Consider the following 14358-nt stretch of genomic DNA (forward strand, 5'->3'; position numbering starts at 1 on the left):
TGTGTGCATCAGGGTGTGCCGTGCCCCCGGTCGCCTTACAGGTTCTGAAACTGCTACCTGTGTGGTGGGCTGGGCTGCTACAAGCCTCTGTACCTGTCTGCAAGTTGGACCGCCGGGGGGCCAGAGACAGATGGAGAGAGGAGAAGCTAGGGGGAGGCGGCTGGGAGGAGGATCCCAGCACCTCCTCTTCAGGATTCAGATAAAAACCCTCAGAGGACAGGGAGAAGGTACTCAGAGGAACTTGACTTGAGCTCACCTGCCGACACCTCTGTCTCTTTCCTCCCTTCACCTCAGATCTCGCTGAGGAAACAGAACCAGCCATGAGTTACAGAGCATCCTCATCCTTCAGTTCCTCCAGCTCAGGTGGAGCGAGGAGCTTCTCCAGCCGCTCTGCAGCAGCTGGTGGTGGTGGTGGAGGTTTCGGTGGCGGCAGCCGTGTGTCCTCCTCCATGAGCGTCAGGCGTAGTGGAGGTGGAGGTGGCTTTGGAGGTGGCGGCCTAGCCCTCGGAGGTGGAGGTGGAGGCGGAGGCTTTGGCCTTGGCCTTGGCGGAGGCGGAGGCCTTGGCGGAGGCTTCGGTGCAGGAGGCGGAGGCTTCGGTGCAGGAGGCGGCGGCGGCTTCGGTGGAGGAGGCTTCGGTGGAGGAATGCTCGGTGGTGGTGGTGGTGGAGGAATGGGAGGATTCGGTGGCGGTGGAATGATCGCCCCAATCACAGCCGTCACAGTCAACTCGAGCCTGCTTGCCCCCATGAACATCGACATCGACCCCACCATCCATCCTGTCCGCACCCAGGAGAAGGACCAGATCAAGACCCTCAACAACCGATTCGCCACCTTCATTGACAAGGTCAGTATAGGATTCAGATGCATGCGTGATATTTTGTATGGTGAATTGAACAATGTATCAGCATACCTAATGTTTGCAACAATCAATAGTTGTGTACAGTGCATGTTGCACTGTATGCAACCATTGGTTCTTGCAAAGATCCTGCAATATATTGCCCTCAATATCATTAAATATTACACAGCAACTGATCTTAACTCTGATATCCTGCACATTGAGGGCCTCACAGTATGCATTAAACAAAGAGGAAGAAAGTGGCTAAATAACAACATTACCTGGAACTCATCCATGGCTTATGAAAGTCCCTTTGTGTCTGTGGCTGGTCACTATCTTACTTAAAGTAAGTCTTAAAGCAGAACACTGCTTCAGACTGACACACATTGTATTCACATCTTAACATGCGGTAAAAAAAAAAGGTTTAGTGTTACTGTTGAAATGAAATGATCACTACACAGACCTAGGCATGTTATTGCATAATGAGAGACTGGTTCCAATGTTTATATGCCGGACATTTTCTCCAATGAGAGAAGTTAACCACACTGCTCATCACGCACACACACTCACATGCACGCGCAGTCACGCACTCACACACTTACACACACTGTCCAAACAACACCCTCTCTTTGCACACGGGCGAGGGGATTGCATTCAGTAAAATCACAATGTAAACTATTTTTGCCTAAATTACGGGAAACAACATTTTCTGTACTTTTCAGTAGGCTATTATGTATTTATTTTTGTACACATACTTTAGATATTATTATAGTAAATAGAGTAAATATGTAAAAGTTACACAGTAATATTATCTACCGCACGATCCTTGACATGTAAAGGCAAGGGTGTGTTAAAATGAGTCTCTCTGATAGGTGGGGATGGGCTGGGGTGTGGCACTGTATGCAGTGTTACACGTAGAGGCAACACTCTCAGCAAACCTAAACCTACTCTTCAGAACTCATTTGCTTTCAACTAATGCGCTCTTCTCTGACATGTTATTTTCTTCTTCTTCATCTTATTATTATTATTATTATTATTATTATTATTATTATTATATATTTGTGGCTGTTACCGTATGTGAGCAGAGCAGTCCCACTTGCAACTTGTCTCTTGAGTCACTTGAGTTGTCCTGTACAACGTGACCTCACCAGAGTAATTCCCATGATGCTGTGTAGCATTGCATTCACCAGAGAACATCTCAGCCCTAAGGGGCTATCTTGATGCAACTGCTACCAATGTGGGTACAGTACTGTACATAAAAGGGCATTTTGTGTGGGACTGTGGCATACAGGTGTGGCAGAGGGTTCATTCATCTGGGGAAAGCCCTGCATTTCTTCTACATTCCATATAAATGTGGCAGTCACAACAATACATTACAGACATTTCCCATAACACAAACAAAACAAGGCAATAGAAATAGATTGATTCCATTGCACACATGATGCCACTTTCTACTAATAGTGAGACCTAGAACTGTTCTTCACCAAGAATTCTGTGAAACCTATACTTATTGTATTGTCACTTCCGATATACAGGTCCGCTTCCTGGAGCAGCAGAACAAGATGCTGGAGACCAAGTGGACCCTCCTGCAGGACCAGACCACCACAAAATCCAACATCGACAGCATGTTCGAGGCTTACATTGCCAACCTGCGCAAACACCTGGACGGGCTCGGCGGGGAGAAGGTCAAGCTGGAGGGAGAGCTGAAGAACATGCAGGGATTAGTGGAGGACTTCAAGTACAAGTGAGTTCCAATGACAGAAATCTGTTCATACTGTAACTATGAAAATAATAATAATGTACAACATATCAGTATTTGGACATATATAAGCTAAATCCCAACCCCCTACCCTAACCCAAAGCAAAGTAACCATAAAAGGTTAAGCCCTAAACTACAGTATAGGGTACTTCAGATTTGACTTGCTTTTGAACCCTCAAGAGAACACATAGCAAACAAGCCTACTTGCATTAAATCTGGGAAAAAAGATCAGGGCTAATATTAAGACATAGCACTCTTCCCATCACGCTAATTGCTGAGATGTTTTCTTTTCTTTCAGATATGAAGATGAAATTAACAAGCGTGCTACTGTGGAGAATGAATTTGTGCTCCTCAAGAAGGTGAGCGCCATTCAGTCCAGAAAATATAGTGTTTAATCCAATGTGTGGGGTGGGAGGTGGGTTCAAGACAAAAGCTAAACACCAGTTCATCTGAAATCTTGTTCCAGGATGTGGACGGTGCCTACATGATCAAGATTGAGCTTGAGGCCAGGGTTGACGCCCTTCAAGATGAGATCAACTTCCTCAGGAGTGTCTATGAGGCGGTAAGGCTTCACTATGTGCTCTTGATTTCAGAATGTGATTGTTTTTATTCAGTAGTCCTGATAGGAACTTACAAATGGCCTTGGAGTACACAAAAATGTTCAGAGATGGCTATAGCAGCACATCAGCTATCTCTTCCTCTTGCTCACCTCTAACTCATCATCATATCCCCCTTTTTCAGGAACTGCTTGAACTCCAGGGACAGATCAAGGACACCTCAGTCATTGTGTCGATGGACAACAGCCGTGGCTTGGACATGGATGCTATTGTTGCTGAAGTGCGTGCTCAGTACGAGACCATCGCCAACCGCAGCCGTGCAGAGGCCGAGACGTGGTATGAGACCAAGGTATGTGGAGCTATTTTTTCTGTCAAGGAGTCCACTAAGGTACATATGCTAAGAACGATATGTCCACCATGAACTAGATTTAGCGACAGCGACAGGTGTACATGTATATGTTTTTATTGTCTGAAGTTGTCTTGCTGTACCATCAGCAACAGAGAAAAGTAGAGATAGTAGTGCTGAGTGAAAGAGAGTTCAATAAAAATGTGTTTTCTTCTTCCAGTTCCAGGCAATGTCTGCTTCAGCCGCCACGCATGGAGAGGACCTTCGCACCACCAAGTCTGAGATCGCTGAACTCAACCGCATGATCTCTCGCCTCCAGATTGAGATCGAGAATGTCAAATCACAGGTAGACCCACAGCTCCACATGTTTTCACCAAACCAACCGTTTTAGGCTCCAACACGACAATGTTACGGTACTTTGAGTTGACCTTAAAGCACTCTAGCAGCACCATCAATTTGGACTTGGTTACTCTATGTTGTCCATATTATCATCATTCCATCATTCTATAAACTAGTAATTGAAAAATGAAGAAATATTTCAGGGAGCAATCATGACCTTGCTCCTTTTTGAACTTCCCAGCGCTCCGCCATGGAAATCCAGATCGCCGAGGCAGAGGAGCGTGGTGAGCTGGCTGTGGCTGACGCTAGGCTCCGCGTTAAGGACCTGGAGGAGGCTCTGCAGAGAGCCAAGCAGGACATGGCCCGCCAGGTGCGCGAGTACCAGGAGCTGATGAACGTCAAGCTGGCCCTGGACATTGAGATCGCTACATACAAGAAACTGCTGGAAGGAGAGGAGCTCAGGTAAGATCCTCCATGAGCCAGTCTGGAGTTGAGAGGAAACAAAGCAATAATGGGAAGACAGAGTGCGTCGCAAATAAGTTATAAGGCGCTAATGAGTGAATATTTCAACAGACTCAACGCTGGTGGAAGTTCTGCGACCATCAAAATCACTGCTGCAGGAGGCGGCGGTGGCGGAGGCGGTGGCGGCGGTAAGTTCATTCTTTATCATAGTGGCAGAGAACATTAGGAGGAGGTTTATTATCATTTCTTGGTTCTATCTCATCTCGATGGATCGCCATGACTTATTTCAGTCATTTGGATTCCATAGAAGCGAGCATGTCTTCTATGGAAGCATGTTTGCAGATTTGCTATTTTCGGTTATCAGCTATTTTAAGATTAAAGCGTTTTTTAAGTGATCAAACTAGCAATGGATTACATGTTTAGAAGCATCTTCCATGCCTCTAAATATGTATGAACATGGAACGGTCTCAGAAATGTCATAAAAGCAAAGGTCACTTTCGTCGACACAACAAACAACAGCAACATAAAGAATGATGATACCTAAAATATCATCATTAAACTTTCAACCCATGAGATTCTATTTTGCCTCACTTCATGGATCTCATTCCGTGTCACTTTCCTCTCCATGCAGGCGGCGGATTCGGCTACGGCAGTGGCATGTCCCTGTCAGGTGGCGGCGGCGGCGGCGGCGGCTACGGCAGCGGAATGTCCCTGTCAGGCGGAGGCGGCGGCTACGGCAGCGGAATGTCCCTGTCAGGCGGCGGCATGTCCATCTCGGCCGGCGGTGGTGGCGGCTTCGGCGGCGGCATGAGCAGCAGCTCCATGAGATCGTCCCGCACCGTCTCATCATCACGCCGTTTCTAAGCAGAGCAACAGTCTTTACTTACCCTCCTCCTTACCCTCCACCTTCCTCCACTGACACCGACAACCACCCAGACAAGCACATCCTATACTCCACATGTCCACTGCAGACCCAGAGAACTGCCTGATGTGCACTACACTATACGCCAGAAAACGAAAGCCCTGTTGCATTTTGTCTCATTTTACATTTAGAGCACATGGAGCTTCGTAGCCACACAGTAGTCACAAAACTCATTGGTGAATATCAGAGGTCACACCGGGCCTGCAGTCGACAGATCCGCATAACACTGCTCAGAGAGCTTGAGTTCACCAAAATATTCCAAACCGAGGCAGAGAGATTATTATGCCAAAATGTGACCGGCAGCAGAGATATGAGTCTCGTAATTCCTCCTTCGTTCAGTCAGCCGGGCTGTTGTTGTTGTTGCTGGATGTGCTGTTGCGTAGATAAGAATAGTGCACGACAGAGAATCCTCCAAAGGCAACAACAACAAGCACATATCAAACAATGACATTAGACTGTAGCCTTACATAGATGGCTGAGATGCCATATTGTACACCATAGTCTGATAAAGCACATATGGCTGGCACTACCACCAACACCCAGTATCGTAACAACAATTTGCTGACCTGGACTCTGTAATGTCTTGTCTGCTGCCATCATGTTGTGCGTCGCGACATCGTGCAGCCTACATAACACTCCATTGACACTCCAGTAACACTCCAGTAGTGGCGACCCCTATTCTCTAGAGTCTAGTGCATATTTTCTGTTCCCTTTCCTACTAGTGACATCGGGTTCTCCACTAAGGGTTTTCAAACAGTGTTTCTCTGTTTTTCCCAATTTCGTCCGGATTTATTGAATGTGATTGAATGCATACCATCAGAACATCCTGAATAAATCTGTGTTACACACAAGTCTTTTTGATTCTTTTTTTTTTCCAATAATATTTGTATTGATTTTTCCATTTTATGACAAAGACAAGACAGGAAAAAACAAACAAAAACAAAACAAAACAAAAACAAAACAAAACAGACAGCTCAGCTCAGACACGTTGTGGAACAAAGGACACAGTTATAAACATACCCATTACCTACATCAAACCAAAAAATAAAATACAAAAATAATATACAAATATGGACACATTCAGTTTGGTGCTTGAAAGTCTAGATGGGTTAACAACTCCAGAGAAAATTAAAGAAAATAAAAGATATATGCATATATTCCATACATAATAACATACATAACTTTATCCATCAAGGTCAGTGGTATCTCTTCTGTCCAGGAACCCTATGGTCAAGGTGGTAGCTAACTGAGGGCCAACAAATCTCAAATATGGGTCCCATATTTTGTCTTTTTGATTCTTATTGTACGAGGGCTCCTGTTAGGGTCTTCAAGGTGTTTTTGTTGACCAGTGAGGAGATCCTGCAAAGGAATCTTGTTCTTTGGTTGACTTTTTTGATTACGTTGGCCATTTTATCACTGGAAAGATTAGCCTCCAGGATGGAACCTAGGCAGGTAAGTTCATCTTTTTGTGTGATAATGCTATATAATACAATAATATATAATAAGCTAATGCTGTAGGAAGGCTGGGGGGTACGTAGGATGGGGGGTACGTAGGATGGGCGGTACGTAGGATGGCCGGAGCGTCGCGTTGAGCGCAGATAATCTTGGTGTACTGTTGAATCTTCCCTGCTCGGGCTGCAGAAAGCTGGCCAATCCGTCTGTTGATGACGATGCTGCGTTCAGCTGTAGGGATGAATAAAGCTTTTTTAAGGGTAACTAAACTGTAGCATACGTAGCGCTAGAGGCTTATGAGTTAGAGGCTCACTCTGTAGCATACGTAACGCTAGAGGCTTATGAGTTAGAGGCTCACTGTAGCATACGTAACGCTAGAGGCTTATGAGTTAGAGGCTCTCTGTAGCATACGTAACGCTAGAGGCTTATGAGTTAGAGGCTCACTCTGTAGCATACGTAACGCTAGAGGCTTATGAGTTAGAGGCTCACTCTGTAGCATACGTAACGCTAGAGGCTTATGAGTTAGAGGCTCACTCTGTAGCATACGTAACACTAGAGGCTTATGAGTTAGAGGCTCTCTGTAGCATACGTAACACTAGAGGCTTATGAGTTAGAGGCTCACTGTAGCATACGTAACACTAGAGGCTTATGAGTTAGAGGCTCTCTGTAGCATACGTAACGCTAGAGGCTTATGAGTTAGAGGCTCTCTGTAGCATACGTAACGCTAGAGGCTTATGAGTTAGAGGCTCACTCTGTAGCATACGTAACGCTAGAGGCTTATGAGTTAGAGGCTCACTCGCTCAAGTCTCAACATATTAATTATCTTTTATTTGTAATCGGTGCATATAAAATATATATTGCCCCTTAAATGCCCCAGCCACTACCGTGTTCATGTGAACTTCTTTGTCCACGGTTATTCATTGTAATGATAAAAATCACACCTGTGTGAACTGAGTGGTGCAACTCCCCCCCCCCCCTCTCTCTCTCTCTGTCTTTCATTAGCAGGCAGCAGTGCAGCACTATCTCTCTCTCTCTGTTTCTGGCACAACAGCGCCACTTTTGGTACTCATTGGTACTCGTGCTCATAATGACATAGTCACATAGTTAGTTAGGTGAACACAGACATTGCTGTTCCTTGGAGTGGTTGCACCACTCAAAAATCGCTATGATGATCCATCATCATAGATTCTTCATAGTGATTGGCTAGCTCTGGTCCATAGCTCTAATGCCGAGCTATGTTACTGTCGACTTCGCATAAATGCAGACCAACCTCTAAATATAAAGAACGTTTTTGCTACTTACCGATACAAAGGCGGCTTGTTTTATTAGAAAGCCTATAGGCCTACTTTCCTGTTAGAAAAGCAAGCTGACACTCAAGTGTGTGGCAGTGAGTGTGTCGGAGCGACCACGACGAAGGATGGTAGGCACTAGTTCCTGGTGGTCATCTGCTCACCTCTGATGAAGAGGATCCATGCTGGCATGAAGCAAAGCGGCGAGATAGCATTTATGGATGCATCAGGAAATATGGGCAGACAGCACTGCCGTGTATTCCTCATACTGACTGACACTCGGCATAATAATCACGCAGTCAGTGAAGAGCGACGTCATCTTGAAGGTAGCCTTCTGGGGACGCTGACCTCCATCACGTCCCTCCTGTCAGAGGAACGAGAGGGCCACAGGTAGAATTTAGTATTGACGTTGTTTATAACAAGAGGTACCCTAACTCTTCCTTTTGTCTGCATACAAAAAAATACATATTTGCATCCTTTGCAACAGGTCTTCATAACCGATCGAGCAGAGATCAGGTTCAGCCATCCAGAGGGCCTTCCCAGAAGCCACGCTTAGACTCTCCAGCTTTCATGTGCTGTAAGCGATGTGGAGATTGTCCAGCAGGGGGAGTGGTTCTACCAAGCTAGTGTGTGGAGATGGCTATGGAATAAAGATCACAGCATTCTAAAGGCTGGGAGACACTCCTCTCCATTATCAAACAAATGATGGTAACACTTTACTTTAAGGGACAAATTCTAGGCCTTAATTAAGGCTTAATTAAGGCTTGGGTGATGCATTAGTTATCATGAACTATCATTAAATCATCATTAATTCCTTGTCTTCTTCAATCAATTAATGCTTAAGTAACCCATTACTTAATCATTACTTAACCTCCGTTAATCTATCAGTAGTTAAGCCTGTTACTTAATGTGGTGTGTTTGTAGATCTACTGTGATGAACTAATTAATTGCTGTGTAATAATTACAATCCACCTCTACATTGTGTTTTATTTGGCAGGTGTAACGGCAATCCTTCACCTTCCAATGTATATTTGGAAGGTGTTACTTCACAGGTGCTGGCTTTGATCCTACGCAGAGTACTAACAGAAACATAACAGATGGATGTCCAGTCTTAGATCCAGTTTTGGTGTATTTATTGAGCAGAAGTGAGCAGTTGAAATCATGAACATACCAGTGATGTTATTGTAGAAGTTTGTCTGTCTCTGTTCTTGCATTTTGATGAATTGAACATTGTGGACCCTATTGGAAACAAGTGTAATGCTTAATTGGGTCGTCCACTCACAGTTAACAGCCTTTGTATTGAGTTTGTGCTTGAAATGTACTGTAATTCTGCAAACTGTTAATACATTTTTCAATCAATCAATCAATCAATGCTGTTGCTGGTAAGAAGCGGTGTGCTCCCACCATTCCCTGTGTCCTATTTGATCTGATTAGTGACCCTCTAAATATACACCCAGTGCTGTCAAATCTAAAGCCCGCCACCAAGTGTTCAAAAATAATATGCCAACCTAACCAATAATATAGCACCATCATAATGGCTCCTACAGCAGGTATCCCAAATTCAAGGTCTACGTTCAAAATGTGTACAGCCGAAAAGAATGAAATGAAATGAAATGAAATGAAATGAAATGAAATCTATATTTACCCAGGGTATCTGGGCTAAGCTCAAGAACTTGTTTCCAGCCAGGCCCTGCTCATAGAACACATTTCATCGTAGTGGTTGATGCCTTGTTCAAGGGCATTTCAGCGGTGGTGGTAATTTTAACGTGTCGGACGGCTGGTTCGAACTGGGAACCTTCCGGTATCTAGACCGCGCCGCTATCCGTTCGGCCACCGCTGCCACATCATGGGCTCTGTACTCCAGAACAACGTTTCCTGTCCGGGGGAACAACACTGACAATATAGCAGAAGCAGCCATGAGAATATTGAAGGACAAAGTTCTTCACCGGACCAAGACCTACAACGTACTGCAGCAGCGCATGGACTTCTTCACCACTCGGCTAAATGCTTATTATGTAGCCTCGGTCCCAGGCTTACTTTTCTATTATGAGGAACGCATCATTGATGCTGCTGTGGGCCAGTGGGTGAGATTTAGCAGGTCTCGATTCCTAGTAAAGTCCTGTGATGTGAGACCAGAGCACATTTCACATGCAGGTAAGTACGTTGCACGACACAATTCTCAAACCTTATACAACCTATGAGAGAAGTTTATTTATGTTTTTCTATCTGTTATGTGTAGATTGACGAGTCATCGTATTCGTATGAGGTCCAGAGCACCTCCAAACCTGGCCAAGGCAAGTCTACACTGGAGATGTGCTCGTGCCACGTTGGCAGTTCAAATAGCAGCACGTATTTGCCTGTTACCACAAAGATGAAGGCACACCTGTTGATGATTGCCACAGGAGGTAAGTAAACTAAGGAGTGAAATTGTTGAGATGTATTAAAAATGATCATTAATTGTCTGTGTATATAAATATATCATTGTCACTGTATGTATATTTATATATGCTTTTATACTGATGCCGGATGTGTCAATCGTGTTGACGTGTATATAAATGAGTAAAATAAACACTCGCTTCTCTCAGCCATGGTCTAAGGAAGCAAACCCACATCTGCTCTCTGAGTCTCCTTATTATCCCTCCGTAATGCTTCCGGCTAGCTTTGGTTGTTGTTGAATCTGACGCGATACGCTAGCTTTGTTCAACAGAAATGACCATAATACAAACAATACAACATGGGTCAGTTGCTGGCCCTAAATATACATTTTATACATGCTGCCTTTTTGTCTGACACTCCAATGTAGTTGTCCACATTGATGAGGGCTTCCTGAAGCCACTGCAGGCTCTGCAACACCCAATAGAAGTATCTAGTCCAGAGATGAGCGACCACAGTCCAGAGATGACCATGGCAGCCACAGAAGAGTGGACTGGGCATCCAACACATCAACAGTGCCACAAGCTGATCACCACCATGCTACGCCCCATTGATGAAATCATTTGTTCAAAGGTTGCCCAGACGTATTGACTGCATACAGTAACATACTTTTCAGATGTTTTTTTTTTAATGTAATACCGTAAGTGACTTTTTGATTATCATGAGCCGTATGTGTATGACATAATCATCAAAATTCATCATCATCATCAAAGTTTTAAATATTTCACTTTAGCACAATGAATAGAGAATATTTGAAAGTTTCACTTTTTGAGTGGTGTAAACCACTCCTACAACTGGCTTTGTTAGTTTACGTGTCAGTCTGTCTGTCTGTTCGTACCAAAAAATGAGCATGGTTGCTACGGTCACCCAGTTCACCCGGGTGTGATTTCATTACGTCAGACATGACGTCAGATCAAAGCTGATCAGGCTATATAATACCTTACACCACTCAGTTCACACGGGTGTGATTTTTTAACTATATTAGCCTACCGAAGAAAATTAACCTTTGCACGATTGTTTTTGAGAAGGAGCTGTAATCACAAATACATCACATGAGCGAAACATGATCTCCCCCTATCCCTGCACAGTGTAAATAGTAAATACTCAAGATATTTACATAAAAACTAATCTCAAACTAAAAATAAATCTCATTACAATAGGGAGGAGATTGTGGAGATTACCATGCATGTCTGCGTCAATGTACTGTATAGCTGCATCGCACAGGGCAATATTTCCACTGTATAGAGGATTAGCCCTACACTTCCATAATCAAAATGCACAAATAATAGCAAGTACATTGATTACATTCGCTTTCATCTGTTTGATTGTATAAATTCCCCATTCAAGCTTGTTGCTAAAAGCACAAAGCTATTAAAAAGAGAGCGGAAGAAAATGAATTAAAATTATTGATTTAATTTTACTTAAAACTTTTCAATGGCTCCAACATACATATACATTTGTGGTACATAGTTTTGTACTAGTCAAACAAATAGTTGTTACAGGCTCGGCTATCTTAGTAATACATCCTGTGATCCTCTCCTAAAGTGAACTGAGCGTGAATATATTTTATTCTGTTTGAGTCTCTCGAGACGGACGGAAAAAATAGGGCATGGTTTTTCCTTTGTTTTGCCAATGTGTTCCCCAATTGTGTTTGATTTTACATGATCAGGTGGCCGGTAGAAGAAATATTCTGTGCCAAGGCCAACTGGAAAATCCTCTGCCTCAACCGTACAACACCCTGCCTTGTCAAGCCCATCCAGGTGGAGGTGGGATCCTCGGTTCTGTGTCTGGAGTATGTGTCAGAGCACTGTCCCACCACGCCGAGGGACAGCTAGGGGCCACAGGAGGCCCCCGGTGCAGCCAAGACAGCCTACCATCTGTGTTGGCTTGCAGGATGGCAAGTGAGTCACATGATCCACCTGCACAGCATGTCAAGATGGTGGACAATATGTCAGGCCTCTGGCTTTGCTGACTAATTATTTCTATTTACTAAGTAACAAAGGTCATCATACACTGTAAATATAAGGGATGATATGAGCTCTGTTGACATGTAGGTCATCTGACACTTATTTTGGTAGGATTTAATTCCTCAAAACATAATTCCTTTTATATGTTTTAAAGTTATAAATATACATTGGCCTATTCATGATTGTTATTGAAGTCTGATGTCTCTCAAATCACCTCTCTTAAACACCGAAAGATTTGACAAAACTTACCACGCTTCATCAAAATGCAGAACGTCTGATGTTGGCGTTCTTACTCAGTCCATTGTGCCTTGAATTGGGGAGCACAATGCACCTAGATTACAAATTACCATCTGTACACCATCTGTAAACACTGAGAACTGTGTTTGTTTTGTTTTGTTATTTTTACACACTGATACGTACAGTATGTCCTCAAATTGGTCGTTCGCCTATTAAGAAGCCTTCTCTTGACCATGCCAGCATCCTCTATCGGACTGTTAGTACGTCGCTGGGACCAACACATGCACCCTCCTGGTCTATGGTAACATGCATGGCTGTCCAGTGCCTGCACGGCTTCTCCACCCAGATGACATCTGGCTTCCTTGTTTTTCGGAGAAAAGTGGCCGTGTGACAGACTGGAGGTGAGTGACCATTATCACCGAACCATAGTGACTTCTGTCTCTACATAACACTGATGTTAAACAGCAAAGAATTATACTGTATGAGAAAAATATTTGATTGTGTAAGATGAATAATTCCAGACCAAAACCATAAATGAACACAACCCTTATTATTAATTATTTAGAGGTGGAGATGTATGCCTATTCTAATGATTATATATTACTAAGGTGTAATTTGTTTACAGGCATTGGATAGTATCAAAATATTACAATACACTCAGAGGTGAATTTCTAAAAGTCCTTTCTTGGATCACTGCCGTGGTCAAATGATCAGCCTGTCTGCTGCCCACGTTTTAGTGGTCAAATGATCAGCCTGTCTGCTGCCCACGTTTTAGTGGTCAAATGATCAGCCTGTCTGCTGCCCACGTTATAGTGGTCAAATGATCAGCCTGTCTGCTGCCCACGTTTTAGTGGTCAAATGATCAGCCTGTCTGCTGCCCACGTTTTAGTGGTCAAATGATCAGCCTGTCTGCTGCCCACGTTTTAGTGTGGTGGTTATGAATCTATCATCTGCCATATGTCTGCAGTAGGTGTTGTAATGCAAACATTGAATATAAAAAAAGGAAATCCAAGAACGGTGAGAGAGCAGTAACATGGATTTTTACAGGTCACACGTTTGCTGATCCACCAGGGACAGCTATGTGTTGGCAGTGGCACTGCCCAGGGTCTCTTACTCTCTTCTCACCTTTCCTGTGCCCACACCCACACTGGAGGGCATTCCAACGATTAGGGGTGAGAATGGGCTCAGCATGGGAGAAACATCATCATTTGACTAACCCTTCTCAAATAATTTGTTCCAATTACACCTTAGCTTATGTCAATGATATACCTTAAGAAACGTGTCATATTATTTTGGTCCCTAAAGTGCAGCATGAAGCCATTTTTGTCTCCACCAGGCCGAAGGCATGGGAAGAGAGTATTTTTGCACCCCGTCCGTCTGTCCGTCCGTCTGTCCGTCCGTCCGTGTGCAACCAGCTAATCTGTTGACCCAGTCACTGCCAAACTGTGGACACAGGATGCCAATTCCAAACCTCTGCCCCATTTTCCAGAACGACCTGTTTTTTACTAAACCAATTTTTTTATATTATGATTTTCTTTTTTTTTTTAGAGGAGAACTTTAATTTTCTAGCTCAATTCTGTGTAGAGCAGGAGTGGACCTGGTGAGACATAGGAGGGGCCCGGACAGGAGTCAACCCACAGAGCCTATAGTCCTTCCACGCGCCAGATTTATGCGATCCTCCCGCATACAGTACCTCCCAGTCCCAGCAGAGGGATCGAGGGTAGCTACTGGGACGTAAATCGGGACGGACTTGATCACC

The 14358-nt window shown here is 44.1% G+C and overlaps 1 protein-coding gene and 1 long non-coding RNA gene across 2 annotated transcripts; one reads left to right on the forward strand and one right to left on the reverse strand.

The window, feature by feature from the left end:
• Positions 1 to 368: 368 nt before the first annotated feature.
• Positions 369 to 5163, forward strand: LOC306915787 (keratin, type II cytoskeletal cochleal-like; the record flags this gene model as incomplete). Its single annotated transcript, XM_079493408.1, has 9 exons — positions 369 to 845; positions 2372 to 2580; positions 2894 to 2954; positions 3062 to 3157; positions 3337 to 3501; positions 3719 to 3844; positions 4079 to 4299; positions 4411 to 4487; positions 4931 to 5163. The coding sequence occupies exons 1-9, from the start codon at positions 450 to 452 to the stop codon at positions 5161 to 5163; spliced, it is 1584 nt and encodes a 527-aa protein (XP_079349534.1). The 5' UTR covers positions 369 to 449.
• A 997-nt stretch (positions 5164 to 6160) lies between these two features.
• LOC306936708 lies at positions 6161 to 9171 on the reverse strand. The gene is made up of 3 exons (XR_013791523.1): positions 9134 to 9171; positions 8127 to 8326; positions 6161 to 6904 (listed from the first exon to the last, which is right to left on the reverse strand). It is a non-coding gene; the product is annotated as an uncharacterized lncRNA (long non-coding RNA).
• Positions 9172 to 14358: the final 5187 nt, after the last annotated feature.

Source organism: Electrona antarctica (assembly GCF_951216825.1).
Source record: "Electrona antarctica genome assembly, chromosome: 2".
NCBI classification, from domain to species: domain Eukaryota; kingdom Metazoa; phylum Chordata; class Actinopteri; order Myctophiformes; family Myctophidae; genus Electrona; species Electrona antarctica.